General features: G+C 34.2%; 1 protein-coding gene across 1 annotated transcript in view; it reads left to right on the forward strand.

The window, feature by feature from the left end:
• COL25A1 (collagen type XXV alpha 1 chain) overlaps positions 1-17,930 on the forward strand; it is a 535,802-nt gene that overhangs the window by 443,062 nt on the left and 74,810 nt on the right. The window contains exons 18-19 of the mRNA XM_074272507.1: positions 2,722-2,766; positions 16,548-16,610. Of these exons, the coding sequence (XP_074128608.1) occupies positions 2,722-2,766; positions 16,548-16,610 (108 nt within the window). The remainder of the gene's footprint in view (positions 1-2,721; positions 2,767-16,547; positions 16,611-17,930) is intronic.

Genomic DNA, 17,930 nt, shown 5'->3' on the forward strand with positions numbered 1-17,930 from the left:
TCCAAAGGAATTCTTGAGTATAGGAGTTGGTAAGTATGAAAAAAGGAGAGTCCTTTTCTTCTAAGAGAAGAAATAGCTTTGATTGAACAACCCACATTGATGGAAAGAACTTTGATTGTGTTAAAGAAAAGAAAGAAGGACAGAGAAACTGCAGAATAGATTCTCAAAGATGGAAGAGAGTGCACAATGAGAGAAATTACATCTTTATCAAGCAAATAAATATTTTTATAGTTTAATTTTGCAGAACTTTATTACATCTTTTAAAAGTTTCACTTTCTATCACAGTAGTCCTTGAGCATCACTGTTTGGTGCTGGATTCTAGCAAGTCTTTTGCTTTGTTATTTTGGTAAGCAAATAAATATTAATAAAAGCCAAACTATGAAGATCACAGATGGCCAATAGGCATAATCTGTGGCTATAAAATAATTATAAACTTAAATTCATATACATCACTCTCAGTATATGAAGGAAATGGATAATAGTTATTTTTTTAAAATTCTATTTAAACATTATTACAAAACATGATATTATATTCCTTTACATTATATTTCATCATATCCTAAAATGTGCTGGACAACTTTATCTTCCTTAGAAGTCTAGAGTTCTATTGCTATTCATATTGATTTTCCTTGCAATAATTTTCCCTCATAAATCAGAGAAACATTCTTATTTTGGGAAAAAAACAATATTACTATCCTAAAATTTGTTAAGTTATTATACTTTTGTGAGTTAAACTTTGTAGAGGACTGAAACTCCAAAAAGGTATGTTTGAGCACTTAAGGCTAATTACCTATTTGATGTGAGATAATGACTCTATTAGCATATATTTGGATAATGGCTCTTCTCACCATAGAAACTTGCTGAATGTTTAGTGTTAACATAATTGTAAGCAAGGATTAGAGAGGGGAGGGGAGGAAGATAGGCCAGAGTCAGGATGAGGAGAAGAAAGGTTGGTGATTCCAGAATCGAGGATTCTACTTGTCTGCCTCTTTCACTTCTCCCCCTAAAGACCAAGGACTTTAATTCATCCTGACTCTGGCTGACCCCAAGGCCTCCTGAGAAGCTAGCCCATACTTTACAAAACTCCAGTATTCTAAATGAGCCTTCACTTTACATTGTATGTAAACACACATCCCCACACAGTATTCTATTTAGTTTTATTAGTTGTATTTTTCTAGACTTTTGTTTAATATTATTTCTAAGGAAATAGACTCTTTAAAAGAGAAAAAATGTACCCTTCAAATTAGGAAAAAAAATGTAATATGACCATAATCTTATATGGATATAATAAGTTCTACTAGAAGGATTTAACTTCTTTGAGAAAACTTCTTTGAGAGAAGTATTTTGTCATTCTATCCAGAGAAATGTAATTTTATCAGAAGCATTATCAATAATGAAGCAGAACTGTTGGGAAACAGTCTTGAATCCACTTTATACATTAAAATATAGGTTTGCTTATCTTCTAAAGCTTTCATTCAGAATGATTTTTTTTGCATTCTAAAAGGAATTTTGAATGAAATCAGAAGAAAACTAGTTCTCTCTATATACATGCTTCAGTAAATCATTTCTGAAATTATTATTTTCCAGATTTAAAAAAAAATAGCAAGTTAGATAGTTGTAGAACTTGAAGGGAATAGGTATTCTAATTAAATTGTCCTGGAATTTCTCAACAGATTTGCACATGAAATGAACTGCTCCAGCTGTATCTAGTCCTCCCTTCCTCCTTTTCCTTTCATTCTTTAGTTTATGCTTAATATGTTACCATGAGAGAGAATGAGTTTATCTGCACTGGGTTACCATGGTGAAATAGTATAATTTGTGTAAATCATGTATCATCCATATAATAGTTCTAGCCCCAATGTGTATGCCTTTTTCCCCTCCGTTTTCAATTTCTTTGATGATTTAATCAGTGAAATGCAAGGAATTTTCTGACCAATGTAGTCTCAGTACATCTTGTCACAACACTTAGTGCTTAAAATAATGCAGATAATTCTATGAAAATGAGAAGGTTTAATGTGACTCCAACACACTCATCCAGACTGTACCGCTTAATCCTAAACCTGCCTTCATTGAACAGCTGCATAATATCCACCAAGAAGCTAAGTAGGGTTTCCTAGACTTGAACAATTGTCATATTTATACAGTGGTGTTAAATATAATTTTAACTACTCACTTATCTCCTCACCATCCAAGAATGTAGAAGAAGCTTCTTCTACTTAAAATCTTGGAAGACTATGGAAGATATGCATTGTTCTGATGTCATCATCTTCATATAGCCAACTCTTGATGGTATGTTGATAATAGACTTTTGGGCTAACACACATATTTGAAATCCATGTTGAATCCTAAAGCTTCACTTTAACTGGTGCCTTCCATCTCCTTTCCTACTCTCTCTTAGAGTAACAAATGGTATTGGATTGTTAGCTCTTTCCCTATCCACCTTTTGGGGAAGATTCAACTGATAAGTGAAATAATCTAAAGTTATCTTACTAAATCCATGGTAGGGTCAGGAGCCCATGGAATCTGCAGACTGATCAATTAAACCATGAATCATCAAGAGTTGACTGGACCATACAATCTCACCATCATTTTTAGAATTAGACTGTTTCTATGTGTATGTGTGCAGAAAGGATGTCTGTAGTGCTTCCAGCCATTTCTCTCGCCATCAATTTGTGCCTCAGTGAATACTATTCTATAATGTTATGTAATTTTCCTATGTAGGGTGAACCAGGGCTGCCTGGGCTGCCTGGACTTCCGGGGATAAAGGTAAATACTCATCCGCAGTATTGGTGTAATAGGGTTTGAAAATGGAGAAAGTCCCAAGGTGGAAGACAGGAAAAAAAAAAAAAAAACACCAAAAAAAACTTAGGGAAAACAAACCAACAACAAGGTTGTGCTATCTTTCTAATGCCTTCTTAAGTAACTAATTTTTTAAAAGTAGAAAGTCAAAGACAAGTCCTGCTGAAGTTTGTCACATGTAGACTTCATATACATTGTATCTATTTGAAGTCAGAACTTCTTTAAAGTCTAGAATCGCACTTTGAATTCAGATTTTGATTCCATTCCAAAGATCTTATTAGATTTGGGATAGAATAAGAGCTTAGCGATCCTAAAAAGCTGGCATTCCTAAAGTCTTTCTTTTCTTTAGTGTTCATTTGTTGTTCATAATCTCCACCAAGAACTTTTATTTAATTACTTTAGCACAACACAGAATAGTAATTTCATGTACTAGGAAATAAATATCTATGTTGACTTTCCATGGTCTCTGGGAAAAAATTATTAGTTTAATTTGAAATTATTTTACTGAGGACAAAAGTAATATGAGGTGTTTCAGTTGTGAGCTAACAAGGGACTTGGTTTCCCTCTCAGTTCATTTGCTCTTTCAGCACTCTATTTTAAGTTCCTTCTTATATATGTCCTTTGGCTAACTCTATAAACCTTGGGAAAAAACAATCTACTTTCTGTAAATCTTAAGTTGTTTTTGAGCTTAAGAAAACAGTTTGTTTTCACAAGGCAAATTGTTCAAAATAGAATATGTACGAAATAGAGATACACCAAATGTGTATGCATCTCTCCAAGGTACCAAGAGTCAATATTCCTTCTGAATCATGTAGATTTCTCTAAAAGTGAATACATTCCTTTTTGTCCAACATGCCAATAGATATGCTTAATGATAGCGATGGGAATAGATTTATCACTAGTGATTTTTCAAATCTCATAGGCGTTCATATCAGCTTCCATTGTGTAGTCTATAAAACATATTTCTGAGTCTGGGTGAAAATTCCCAGGAAAGATATGCTACATGAAATAAAATAATCAGAGAATAAATATCTTAAAGTATTGAGTTGCCTAAAGAATATATGATAATCACATGAATTTCAAATAAAATTACTTTGTTTTGCTATATAAAATATATAAATAGTAGAATTAAATCAGTGTAATTCTCAGCTTTGTCTTCTTGGATGGTGTTCAGAATTCTAATATATTTCTGGCCTTTTTTTAGTTGTGCCTATTATTATGCCAAAGTATAGAATTTTAGCTATTTTCCTCATTGATTCCTTAGTGAGAGAAAAAAAATATTTTTATGACAATAACTTCTTGAATTGCCTGAATGTCAAGCAATTATAATCACTCAAAATGCATAAAATCACTTACTTTAAGCATTTTAAATTAAGTTATGTCTATTTGCAGTCTTTCCCTGCATACAGGGAAATGTTTTCATATATATAATATATGTACATATATATACACATACATACATATATTCATGCTTATAATTTGTGAGTTCAGAGTTTTAAAGGAAATTTATAAAAAGGACATTTAGGGATGGTTAAAAGAGAAGTTGGTAGCTTTATGTGAAATGAATATAATCTGAGATATATTGTGGAAGAACTGAGAACTAAAAACACATTAACTTCAATAGCAACTCAAAAAATAACAGCAGGAATTCTACAAAATTGATAAATAGCTACCCTAACAGGGAACTCAGATAGTTCAAAGTTAGTTCACTTAGAAGTAGATTTTGTTCTCTTTTTCTCGAATGCCCTGCCCTGGGTTTGTTTTCATTTTTGCACAGAATTTATGAAAAGTACACGTATCCTCTTTTTTTACATATAATTACATCAGTTACTAATCCCTATCATTTTATTGTAATAATTTAATCTTATATTCTTACCATTTTATTTTGATAATTTCATATACTAATCCAGTGCTCATTTAAGCATTGGTGGCCCAGTGACCTGTAGAGTAACTCACAATTTTTGTACTTTCTCAGACTGGGGAGAAGAGAAGCTGATAGCCTGCCAACTCTAGAAAAATAATTGGTCTTATGCCCCAGACCCATAGGAATATTTCTATTTGTTTTGTAGAAGTAGCTATAGGTGTGGTCTTCATCCTGTCACTTTATATAAATCCCTATTCCCATTATCTAGAGAGGCTTCCACATCAAGTACTTGGAGATAATTATCAGTAACAGTATTGTCTATTGGGCATCTTGCCAAATACATACTTTCCATTACATATATTTTACATAATACATTTTGCCTTTTCTCGCTAGTTCAGGATATAGTCGTTTTGCAAGTCATCTAACAGATAGCTAGAGATAAAAGTTAAATACTCATTTCAAGAAGCTAGTGGATTTGAACATTTTTAAATGTCAATTGGTAGCCTATAACTTAAATGGCAGTTAGATGGCTTAATGAATAGAGTGCTGCTGGACCTGGAATCTGGAACACTCAGATTCACACTAGCTTTGTGACTTTGGATTAATCATTTAAATTTTGCCTAGGAAGTATCCAAATAATTCAGTGGATAGAGCACTGTCAATGTGATCACTTAGGATGTCCTTTCCCCCCTTTTTCCTTTTGCATGAGCAGGGTTCCCTATAAGATAAAACTACCATGTCAGAAAATGTAGAATGAATTGTGGCCAAAAGATTCTTTTCACTATCTGATTTTTTGTTTATGCTTTGGAAATACCTCCTGTTGCTATTCAGCCTTCCCTTTCCTTTTCCCCCTTCATTATCTGCAGCTCCAGAGAGAGCACAATTAAATTTCATCCTTTCTAGGACATTGAAGAAATCAGCCTCAGAAGCTTTGTTTCATCACCTATTGCTTCTGTGGAATAATTGGAAATTTAATGAGTGTCTGGTGCCAGCCCAATCTGGCATTCAGGAAATGAGTGAAGTATCTAACACAGAATCCTGACTCACCCATGTATCATCCTCAGAAACCATTAAGAATAAAAAGTGTGGAAAATGTAGGCATGCAGAACACTCATTAGCAGCGAGAATGTTACACTTATACTCTCCATCTTTAGATTCATATTAAAAAATCCCTTCTTGCTATATGGAAGTCATTTGGAATTCCTATTTCATGCATTCATGGTCCATAGAATGTCAGGATATTCCAAGGTTAAACTGGATAATGAGAAGCTCAGTGCAGTCACTGAATTTCAGGCATCAGTTTGGTTTCCATATTCTTTCAAAATAATGATTTAACTCAATTGCTGACTGGATAAAATTGGTAAGGTCCAGCTTCCAGTAGGAAAAAAAAAGCTGTTACCTTTCCAATTTAGAAAGAGTTCAGAGCTTAGAGTAAAGAAAGAAGCAAGAAGCATTTATTAAGTGGCAGGTACTATTCTAGGAACTGGAAACATGAAGATAAAAATGAAATAGATTTAGACCTGACTCTTACTATTTATGGGATGTTAGCCAAGTCCTTTCACTTTTTTACTCTTTATACTAGGGAAAATAATATAAGCAATATCTTTCTCAATAGATTGTCAGAAAGTGTTTTTTGCAAAACTTGAAGTGCTATAAATCTGAGATGCAATAAGGACTATTTTATCTTCATGCTCATTTTCCATATCTTCTTTTATCCCGGAATGTGGATGGATGAATTCTTGCTCCCCCTCTATCATTCCTTATCTGAATTTCTTTAACTTCCCAGTTATCAATAGCAATTTTCAACTTGAGTTGAGTTGAGTTGGGCCGATGGGTGAATTCAACAGCCTATCTTTAAAATAAGGAGATCAGCTGCCTACTTGTAGTATGACAATGACTCCTCATCTTTTCTCTCTGCTTCTCTTGTACTAAGATGATATACATGCCCAAGGAGAAGATTGGGGAACATAATGTTCTGGTCATCAGCAGTAGTGGTGACAGGATGAGTCTGATTAATGTGTAGGGCAGTTCTTTCATCTTCCTTTACAGAAAAAAGCAGTAATTCTGGCATGACCTTAGCTCTTATTGTCACCAAATAATGTGCTGCATAAATTCTTTAAGCTTACAGTCAGACTTATGAAATAATGAAGAGTGAAATGAGCAGAACCAAGAGAACATTGTATTCAGTAATAGCAGAATTGTTTTAAGAACAACTTTGAGCAACTAAGTCATTTTTATTATTATAAATATCTAAATTAACTATAAAGGAAGATGCTTTCTGTATCCAGAGAAAGAACTGATAAATAGAAGTATGTATAAAATGGTTTTATACACACACACACACACACACAATACATATTTGTGTTTAATGGTAGCCATCTCTAGGGTGACAGAGGAAAGGGAAGAAAAGAAAAAAAAAGTTATATGACAACTTTTATATATATTTAAAAGGAACAGCAAGTTGTACATAATAGATTTTCAGTTTTATGGGCAGTCATATTTTTTTCTATTCTACTTCTTATGGAAATGCTTGTTTTATCGCTTAAGTTCAGAATGAAATGAATAAAAAAATAAACATACACAGTCAGCTCACTTTAAAATAGTAAGAAAGACAAATGGAGGAAGCACTAATTTGTTGGAGATAAAGAAAACTGAAGAAATAAAGTCATTGAAGAAATTTAGGAAATAATGTGTGCCAAGCACTGTACTAAGCATTTAATATACAAATAGAAAAATAAGACAGTCCCTAATTTTTATTTATTGGAAATAAATAATATGAAATTTCTAAAAGAAAATTATTTAAACACTAAAGAAAATATTGTTTTTTCTTAACTTTTCTTAAGAAAACATCTTTTTTCCCAAAAAGAAAAAGGCTTTGGCCTTCTATTTTTAGATCAACTTTATCAGGAGTATAACAAATTTGAGATACTTCTGATTTTGACATTTTTTGCTATGAAATCATCACTAACATCTAATAAAAAAAACAGAGAATCCCTTTTCTAGGCAGCTAAAGCACTGACTCTGCCATTTTTTGGGAAGGAGTGTGAGTCTCAATTGCATGTTAGAAATATTGTCTAATAAGATCTACTTTCACTGCTATTTCTTTTTCATCAGAAAACAAGAATAGTCACATTTTCAAAAATGAAACAGGATATGAAATAATTTCCTAAAAAGAAAGCACTGTTCATTAAAAGGCTAGCATTGTGTATCTGTTATCCACCATTAGCCTCTTTGCCTTGGACAAAGTCAATATAAGGAATTGAGTATTTCCAGAGTCCAATTAGGAAACTCATGCAACCATAAATGAGAAATCTCACCAGGCCTGAGAAAGCCTCCAATAAATAAATCAGAAGCACTTCTATCAAGTAATCCCATGAAGAAAAGAATAAAAAGCTATGTTTTTTTAAATAAACCTTTGTTGTGCAGCTCATTTATAATATTGTACCCCACTCCCAACCCTTCAAAAAGATGTTTTAAGGTAGTGTCAAATTTGATCCATAAAGAAAATAAGCATTGTTTTATTTTGGATAAACCTTACTTTCTTGTTCTCTGCTGCATCCTTTCCTCCTTCAGTAATTTTACAAATCAATCATTACCTCCAAATAGGCCGCTGGTTCTTATTACAGCAATGTTTTCACTATATCTTCCAAGGCTGGTATTGTGCTGACTTGAATTCTAATTAGTCTGTAAGGAAGAAGGATACTAACAGGGTTCCTGCAATCAATGCACATCACATTAATCAGAATTATTGCTGATACTTTAGCACCCTAGCAAATTAGCACGTTTCTCTGCTCCTTCTCCTTCCCTCCCCCATCCTACTATACTATTGTTTTTGGAAAACAATAACTGAATTTGCTTGGAAACACTAAAAATCTCAGAAACCACAGCCTGATTATAGGCTCTGTCAGAGGTGCTTTTAGACAGGTTTATTGGTCATAAATTACTTTGAATGATGCATAAAATAAAACAAATGGACATAAATGCGAAGTCAGACATTTCTCTGAATGTGAGAACTGCTCATTTAGGATATTTTCAATTTGCTTTTGCAGGTGGTCATTTCTAAAAAATTTTGATGAGAACACCTGACAAGTTTCTGCATGAAACTAAGCATATTAATCTCTAAAGCACTTGGTAGCTGCTTTCATTAAGAAGCACTTGCTTCTTTACTTTTAACTTCACTAATAATCATGCAGGGGAACGTCTTTGCCCTTTTAGGTGTCCTCGATCTCTTTGGCAGCCTAGTGAAGCTCCTGGACCCCTTCTCAGAATAATGTTTTTCAATACATGAATGAAATAAATAAAAGTACAGAGGAAAGTACTTACATTGAAATAATTATCCAAATATTAGGGGGGAAAACAGCAAGGAATTTGAATACAGAAACAAACTTTAGTAAGTAAATCTAGCAAAGTTGTTTCAAGATCAGCTGGAAGATTACTTCAAGGTCAATTGCAATTAATAGCCTCTTGCTGTTTTGGACTGTGTACAGAGAAAATTAGTCAGTGCTTTATTATAGATTCCCAGAACTTCATCAGACCTGTAACAGTCACCCTTAGTTTCTTAAAGGTAAAAGGAAGGACACATTTCCTGAATCTATTCCTAGCTTTCCAATCATCTTTTTGACCATATCCTCCAGCTAAAAAGCCTTGAGACTATAGATGATTTCTCAAGATGATCTTCAGATATAGATGGTAGTTGCCAGGAGAGTCAAGAGAAAATTATTCCTCAGGTATCATTCTTCCCTTTTCTCCATTTGAATTCAGAGCACAGCCTTCATCTTCTCCACTGAGCTATTATTTTCTATTGAAGTTTGCTTTTCTGACTCTTCTATGTGGATAGTGCCCATTTAAAGTCATAAAAGATAAATAAAACTTAAATTTGTGCTAAAAGGTAGGGCAAGAAAAAGAATTATTTATTTTAAAATGATCATGCCAGAATTGAAATATCTAGTAAGGGTATAGTTTTTAATCCAGTGATTTGGGACACTCCAGAATATGGTTTTGTTTTTGTTTGTTTGTTTGTTTTGGATGACACAAAACCAGGGTGATTTATTGAAAAGGTGGTGATTTTTAAAAAAAATACCTAGATAATCAGGCATAATAGCAACTCTTGTAATCCCAGCTACCTGGAAGTTGGGGGGGAGGAGGAGTCGACAGTTCTTTTGCTTTAGAAGTACTGTGGGCTAGGAAAAGCATCTTCCATCAGTATGATAAGCCTTAAGAGCAAGAAAGTCACCAGGTTATCTGCAGGGTTGTGTGTGTGTGTGTGTGTGTGTGTGTGTGTGTGTGTGTGTGTGTGTGTGTGTGTGTGTGAGAAAGAGCTGTAGAGCCAGGAGCCAGGAGCCACAGAGAATGAATCCACCTTGTTGAAACAAACAGAGGGGGTCAAAACTGCTTTGCTGATCATAGTGAGTTTGGGTATGTAAGTGACCTCTGTACTCCAAGTTTGGGTGAGATTTTACACTTAGTTGTAATAGATAGTCAGCTAGTATTAAGCACCTATGATGTGCCAAGCCATATGCTAACTGGTGAGGTACAAAGAAAAGTAAACAAAAAAACAAAAAACAAAAACAAACAAAAAAACCCAGTCCCTTCTCTCAAGGAATGTATGGCCTCATGGAGAAGATCACATTCAAAAAGCTATATACAGTGAAGCTATAAAAAGGTAAATTGAAGATAATCTTAGGGAGAAGGCACTAAAATGAGAGGACTAGGGAAGGCTTCTTGTAGTGAAGTTCCCAGACAAGAGAAAATACAGGACAGCCAAAAAAATGAAAGTTTAAGAGCTTTTATTGATCGCTGGCCAGGACTGAGCCCCACCAGAACCTTGGGGGGGGGTCAGTATCAAGTGGTTTCAGAGATACATATTTATAGGAAAATCTACAAAGGGGTTCTTTGAAAGCATTCATTATAATAATAGAATTCCTTTCCCAGATAGGAAGTAAAGGTTATCACATTGAAGAATTACATTCCCAGACAGGCAATAAAACAATATTTCTTTATGTTTATCAAGTTGTCAAGGTCTTAGGTAGTGGATGGCAGTGCATCTGGGGTGTAAAACAAGTAAATATCATCTGCATTAGAGTGTGAAAAGGTAGCAACTCTGACTGCAGACAGAGTTTCAAACAAAGATAATGTTTCTCATGATCTCAGGGGTGTCCTTCCACTTCAGTAGAAGGTAAGGAAAGGAGAAGAGCAGAGAGAGTGAAAGAGAAAAAGACAGAGACAACATATGTGCATGTGTATGTGTGTCTTTATATAGTGTAAAATATGTTTATATGTGGATATATCTCCATATTTTATAAACAGATATAAATATCTATCCTTCAGTCTGAAAATGAAGTTGCTATTCATGTGTGTGAGAGAGATAAAAAAAGACCTGTGTGTAAGGCCTAGTACTTCTCATAAGGTGCTCATGTGAAGAGAGTACTTTGGTTTGCAGTAATAGCCTCTTCTTCCCAGAACCTGTCACTGTTTGAAGTTTTCCCTCTTCTCCTAGGCTGCTTATAGTCCATCAATGGTGGACGTACAGGTGGATCAATCTGCTGCCATTATTCTTAGCTATAGGTAAGCGGTGGTGTTGGAAGCTGTGCTTCCATCCTGCTTCCACAGCATTCCTTCTTACTACTTAGAATTCTAGTTTAGCTTGCTACTGAGCAGCTCTCTATGCATGCCTTGATTACCCAACCTTCACACACGGCCTGCCCTAGGGCATGCCCTGAATCAGGGACAGGATGCAGAACTGTGGAATAGCAAGTCTCCTCTCTTCCACTCCATTGAAACTTGCTATTAACCATACTGATAAGACAATAGGGAAGCTCAGGAAGTGATAAGAGAATAATTCTTCCCACTATGTGGTGATTGTCATTCTTGAAGAGGCCCAAAATGACAAGCCTATGTTATAGTCAAGTCATAGTGTATACAACTGTGATTAATAAGACCAATATGAGCTTAGAATGCTCTTCTGCAGGTCAGGCCCAAATAGTCCCAAATATGCCCATTTAGGGTGGATTCTCTAACTTTGGGCATCTTGTGTTTCTGCTGAGCTATATCAAGTCTGCTTTGCACAACATCTTTTCTGATAGGGACACACTATGTTGGATGGTCCTGTGCTAGTGTCTCTCATGTCATGCAATCAGTTCTAAAGTTCTTAAGAAAGACTTTGAAAGTGTTCTCTTATTGCACATAAGTGTCTGTCCTGTGGGAATTTTCTGTAAAATAGTTTTTTGTGCAAGCATACATTTTGATGTTTGAACAATGTGGCAAGCCCAACAAAATTGCACTGTCTGCTTATGTTTGAATATTTGGCAGTTTCAAGAAAGGACATCAACGTTAATTATCTCATCTTGCCAGGTGATCTTCAGAATCTTCCTAAGACAACTCAAATGCAAGTGATTAAATTTCCTGGCATGGTGCTGGCATATTGTTCAGGTTTCACAGACATACAAGAATGAGGTCAGCACAATGAAACTGTTGTCACTCAGTTTAGTAGTCAGATTAATATCTCTTCTTTCTCAAACTTTCTTTTGGAGTTTCCGAAACACTGAGTTAGCTCTGGCAATGCGTGTGTCAACCTCTCATTATCAATGTGTACATCTATAGAAAGTATATTTCCAAGGTAAGTAAACTTATCCACAGAGTTAAAAAAAAATCTCCATTTGCTATCATTGATGGTTCCACATATGGATAATTCTGGATGAATGGAGTACCTATGTTTTCTTGGTGTTGATAGACCAAAATTAGCACAAGCAGCACAGAATTCATCCATGCTTTCTTGCATTTCAGTCTCAGAGGCCGCATTGAGTGTTCAATCATGTGCAAACAAAAACCTATTTTAGGTTTGGCTTGTAGCCTTTTTAAGTTGAAGAATTTACTATTTCTATGATAGTTAACCTTGTTGCCATCTTCATCCTAATTGTAAGAAGGGAATTCCTAGAGGTGAGATTTTTGGGTAATCAAGAAATGTTTTGGATTCCTGGTTGGTTGCTTAGATGCTTCTTTCATTTGAACATTGACAAGAATTTCTAGTGGCAAGAGAATTCTTGAAGTTATTATTTGCTACCTAGTTATATCTTTAAAATCCATGAGCTAATGAGTGTTATGAGCTTCTTGAAACCCAACAGACTTCTTCATCTTTAATGTATTGCATTGTGCTGACTTGACTATAGACTACACCCCAAAGACCTAAGTTCCAACATTTGTTGGTAAATTCACTAATAATAAATTTTATTTTAGTGCCTTTAAAAATCTTCCAACAAGTTCACTCACTCAAGTAGAGGACCAATCTGAAGCAGAGACCCAAAACAGTCTAGTAGAGTGGAGAGAGAGAGAGGTAGCCTCAGAGCCAGGCTGACCTAGATTCAAGTCCTGTCTCTGATATATATTATCTTTATGACTCTAGACAAATCACTTCTCTTCTCAGTGATACCAGATTACTCTCTTAAAACTCTTAAATTGTAGAGGAGGGGATCCCTCACAAAAATTGCTCTGTAGCAATCAAACCACAGATATAATTTTTCTAATGTTATAAAACTGACTTCTACATATATTAATGCAAAGTGACCCCACATCTACTATCCAAACTATAATTATTATAGCTCCCTTCTCAGAGAAGAATCTCAGTCTCAAAATTACAGAAATGACAAATCAGTACTAGTGCTTGGGCCAATAAAAATAATGGTACTCATTAAAGCATTACTTTAGAATCTTGGATCATGAAATCTTCAAACTGTAATGGACTTAAGAAATCATCTACACCTTGAATATAAAGACAAGAAATCCAACACTTAGAAAGATTAAGTCACTTAGGAGTTTGTTTCTTTCCCAAGAAGAGTCTACCAAAGTACATTGTCTTAGGATCACTGTCTCTATTTTTTCTGATCCAATCTATTTCCTTTCCAGCCTTCCCCAAATGTGGCTGCAATACATTGCTTCTTCTACTTCTGTCTGTTATTTCTTTCATGTCAGGATGCTTATAAAGTAATGAATAATCATGGTCTATCTCCCAGAAGCTTTTGGAATGTCAGAGATGCTTTGCATTATCCCATAGGTCTTAACTTTGATGGTGACTTTGAAAGCATCATTGAGTCAACAAGCAGAAAAAGAAATAAGAATTGTGTTTTATTTTTGGCAGACCCATGAAGATAGGTATGATTTTTGAAAAAAATTCTTCAAGATATCTTTCAGGATTTTATTTTTTTCCATTCTTTGTGATAGATCTCAACTTTTGGGGCTGGAGAATGGGATGAAGGAGAAGTGTGACTTTACTGGTAGATAGATAGCTCAGGGGATGGAGCTTTGTACCTGGAATCTAGAGATCTTAGTTCAAATATGGTCATAGATGCTTCTATTATGTGGCCAAAGGTAAGGCATGCAATCTCTGCCTGCCTTAGTTTCCTCTCCTGCACCCACCTCCCAAGATTATTGGAAAGATCAAAAAGAGTAAAGGAATCTAAATGCAAATCTTGTCCCTACCTCTTACTACCTGTGTGACTTTAAGCAAGGTACTTCCCAATTTTCTTATCTATAAAATAAATATATTAAATAGTCTCTGAGACCTCTTAGAGCTTTGAATCTAATCTATAACACTAAGATTTTTTTTTTTTTACCATTTTTAGAAATCAGTTAAATGAAGGTGTTGAACAATATGGCTTCTGAGCTCACTTCTGGCTCTAAATCTACAATCTTATGCTTTCGCCCTTAGTAGATTGCTACTGTCGTACATTGTGTTGACCTCAAAATATAGTGCCAGTTCACTGAAACAAGCCCAAAGAGTCATCATATAAAGCATCAGGTTCCAGGAAAGGGACAACCAATTTCTTACAGGCCCAAACCTTTAAGGAATTGCTGGAGATGACAACAGTAGAAAGCTAAAGCACTCTGAGTTTTGTACCTTCATGTCCCTAGTTTTATTGAGACATTGTTTCATCTCCTTACAAAAGGAAAAGAGAAACTTAATCATATCTGCTCTACTAATAGCTACTAAGAACTTTTTGAGATTAAAGGGAATGATTCCCATACTCAACAATAACTCAAGCAGTCTTTGGATCAAGCACTGGGATGGGTTTTATCAGGACTGTCCTCAGGCAAATGACTATTAAATTCAATTTTCTTATCTGTAAAATGGGTATAGCAATTCTGGTCCACCTGTCTTTCACATCAGTAAATAGTGAGGTTGATGTCTTGTGAAGCTATTTGAGATCTTTGAGAAGGAAAAAAGTATAAATTGATTTTTCCTAATGTTAAATGTTCCTAAATGTTAATGTCATTTCCCTTCCCCTTGCTTTTGACTAGATTGAGGATTGAATTTAACATCTATGAGAAGCTAGTATTGGATTATTTTTGGATTGATGAAAAAATGTAGACTCTCATGGTACAATGAACAGATAATTATTTTTATGGAAAATTCTAAAATTAAGCCACGTTAATGTTGTTTGAAATACTGGGATTACCACATATTCTTTTATCAGAAACTTAGAAGATCTCTCTATCACTTGCAGTTTAATTATTTTATAATTAGTGATGATTAAAATTTTAGATCCTAAAACTTGTTTCTAGTCAACAACAATAGCTCTAAAGTCTTGCATCCCAAGTTGGAATGCTTTGTCTTCCTAGTAACATAATCTAGTAACTAACTGGAATAAAAAAAAAAATGTTTGTTTGTGTATCATTCATTCCTATTTCTTCTCTTTAACTGCTATGCCCTTCCTGGTCCTCCTGTTTTCTTTACACTCTTACAGATATGCTAACCAACCAGAAAATTTATTTCTCTTTAGAGATATGCAAGGTCTAACATAAATTGTCAACCTTCAAAAAAAAACTTGCATTTTTTAGTGCAAGCTAATCATTTAAAGAGACACTGAGTCAGAAAATTTTGAGGATTAGCTTATTTATTAGTGTTGTTTTTTTTTTGTGGAGCAGGAGCATTTTTATTCTTCTATAAGGGGTTATTCTAACAACAGTGAATTATAAATTTGTGGTCAACCATTTTTGCCTGAAATTTGGATCTCTGTCATTGGTATTTCTGGAATACTAGAAGTTCAGAAAATTATTTTGGTAAATATGCTCTAGGGGGTTCATTTCATGTCCCACTCTGATTCCTCAGTTCATTTATAAAGGTTCAGAGAAAGAAGAGGGAAGCAGAAATGTTCATAAGAAATCACTCTGGAACATTATTCCCCTCTTTTTCTAATAAAAGAGTGCCGGGCATTTCTGAAATAGGGAATGACATTTCTGGAGGAAGAATTGATAGAGTCTGAATACAGATAAAAGCATACTTTTTTGGTCATGTTTCAAACATGACTAATGTGGAAATATGTTTTGCATGACTGCATATATATAACCTTAAAATTGCTTGCCTTTTCATTGTGGGGAAGAGGGTAGAATGAAGAATAGAGAAAATTTGGAACAAAAAAGTAAAAGATATATGCTATTTTTACATGTTATTGGGGAAAATAAAATATTAAATCATTGAGGAAAAAATAAATGGCATTGATGTGTAGGCTGACTATGCCTATCTATCTATCTATATTCAAAAATAATAGAAAAGTACTAAAAAATTGTTTTCATCTAATCTTTAGTGCAAATGTATTAGATTTTTGCCAAGTAACAATAGGTACCATACAACAAATGGAAAAGGAGAGTTAGAGATTTCTCAATTGTCTTGTCTTTTCTTCCTCTTTTTCATTTAAATTCTATGAAGATTTGAAAATAGTTGTGCTGATGAAGGTCGTCCATAATTAATTTTGTCTGCAAAGTTGCTGGATCTCAATTAGAAATAAGTGGGTAATTAAAAAAGAGGGTGTCTGGGAAGAATTGTATTAAGAGAAAACCAATTTTGTTTTAATTACTGGCAAATAAATAATACTATGATTTACTCTTTTTAAAGGGAGAGCCAGGTTTCATTGGTCCACAGGGAGAACCAGGGTTACCAGGGTTACCTGGAACAAAGGTAAGTAGATTCTTATTCCTTTGGTTTCTGTGCAGAGAAACATTCCAGAAAGAGGTGGGCAAAATAATTCACAAGGGACTGGAATATACCAGACAATGTATCTTATACCTTCCTTCATTATAGAAACTGTTAAATAACTAAATTGTTGAAGGAGTAGAATTTTTAAGCAGAGTCAAGCAGACTAAATTCAACAGAGAATTATAACTTACCTTAATCATTGCAACTCCTTTAAAGCTAGAAGTTAGAAATAATTCTTTCATAGATTCCATAAGCACCTGGTACCATAAAGAAACACTTTGAAGAGTGGAAAGCTTTTTGAATATAAAATCTTCAATGACTTGTCCTATCAGACCCTACCCCAAAGTATGCTAAAAGCATAAAAGCCTGAATGGCCACCATATGAAAAATTATTTTGCTATTTATCAAGTCAAAATGAAGCTCCTTTTTCATCTTCTCAGGCAGAAACAAAAACAGCTACATGAATTTAAAAGATATAGATCTGAAATTTTAGTTTTGCTTGTGCCAGATGCAAGTCCTAGATAGATCAAAGACGATAACATTGGAACAAACAATTTTCCTTTATTTTTAAACAATTGCTATCTTTTCTTCCATGTGTTGAATTCACTGGAAATGAATGAGAGATGGTTTCAGAGAATCAAGTCAATTTATAGATTATCCCTGGAAAGATAATTCAAGAATTATTGAACTATCTGAAAGCCGTGATAAATAAAAAAAGGACCTGGACAGCATCTTTCAAGAAATTATTAAGGCAAAACTGCCCTGATATATTATAACCAGAGGGCAAAATAGAAATGGAAAGAATCTACTGATTATCTCCTTAATAAGATCCCCCAAATCAAAACTCCAATGAATATTGTAGCCAATTCCAGAGCTATAAGTCCAAGGAGAAAATATTGTAAGCAACCAGAAAGAAGATTACATAGGATTTAGCAACTTCTAACATTAAAGGATCAGAGGGATGGTAATATAATATTTTGGAAGGCAAAGGAGCATAAATTACAATCAAGAACTAATTACCCAGCAAAACTGACATAATCTTTCAGGGGAAAAATTGAATTTTATTTAATTTAATAAAATTTAATAAAATAGGAGATTTTCAAACTTTCCTGATAAAAAGACCAGATCCTTTTAGATCATAATGGGTCATGGAAAGATAGATTTAAAAATAATTGGGAACTAAATAATCTAATTCTACAGAATTAATACACCAAGCAACAAATCATAGAAACAATCAAACATTTCATCAAAGAGAATTACAATAATAATACAAAGACCAAAATTTGTGAGACACAGCCAAAG

This window comes from Sminthopsis crassicaudata, chromosome 6, assembly GCF_048593235.1.
Source record: "Sminthopsis crassicaudata isolate SCR6 chromosome 6, ASM4859323v1, whole genome shotgun sequence".
Taxonomy (NCBI): Eukaryota; Metazoa; Chordata; class Mammalia; order Dasyuromorphia; family Dasyuridae; genus Sminthopsis; species Sminthopsis crassicaudata.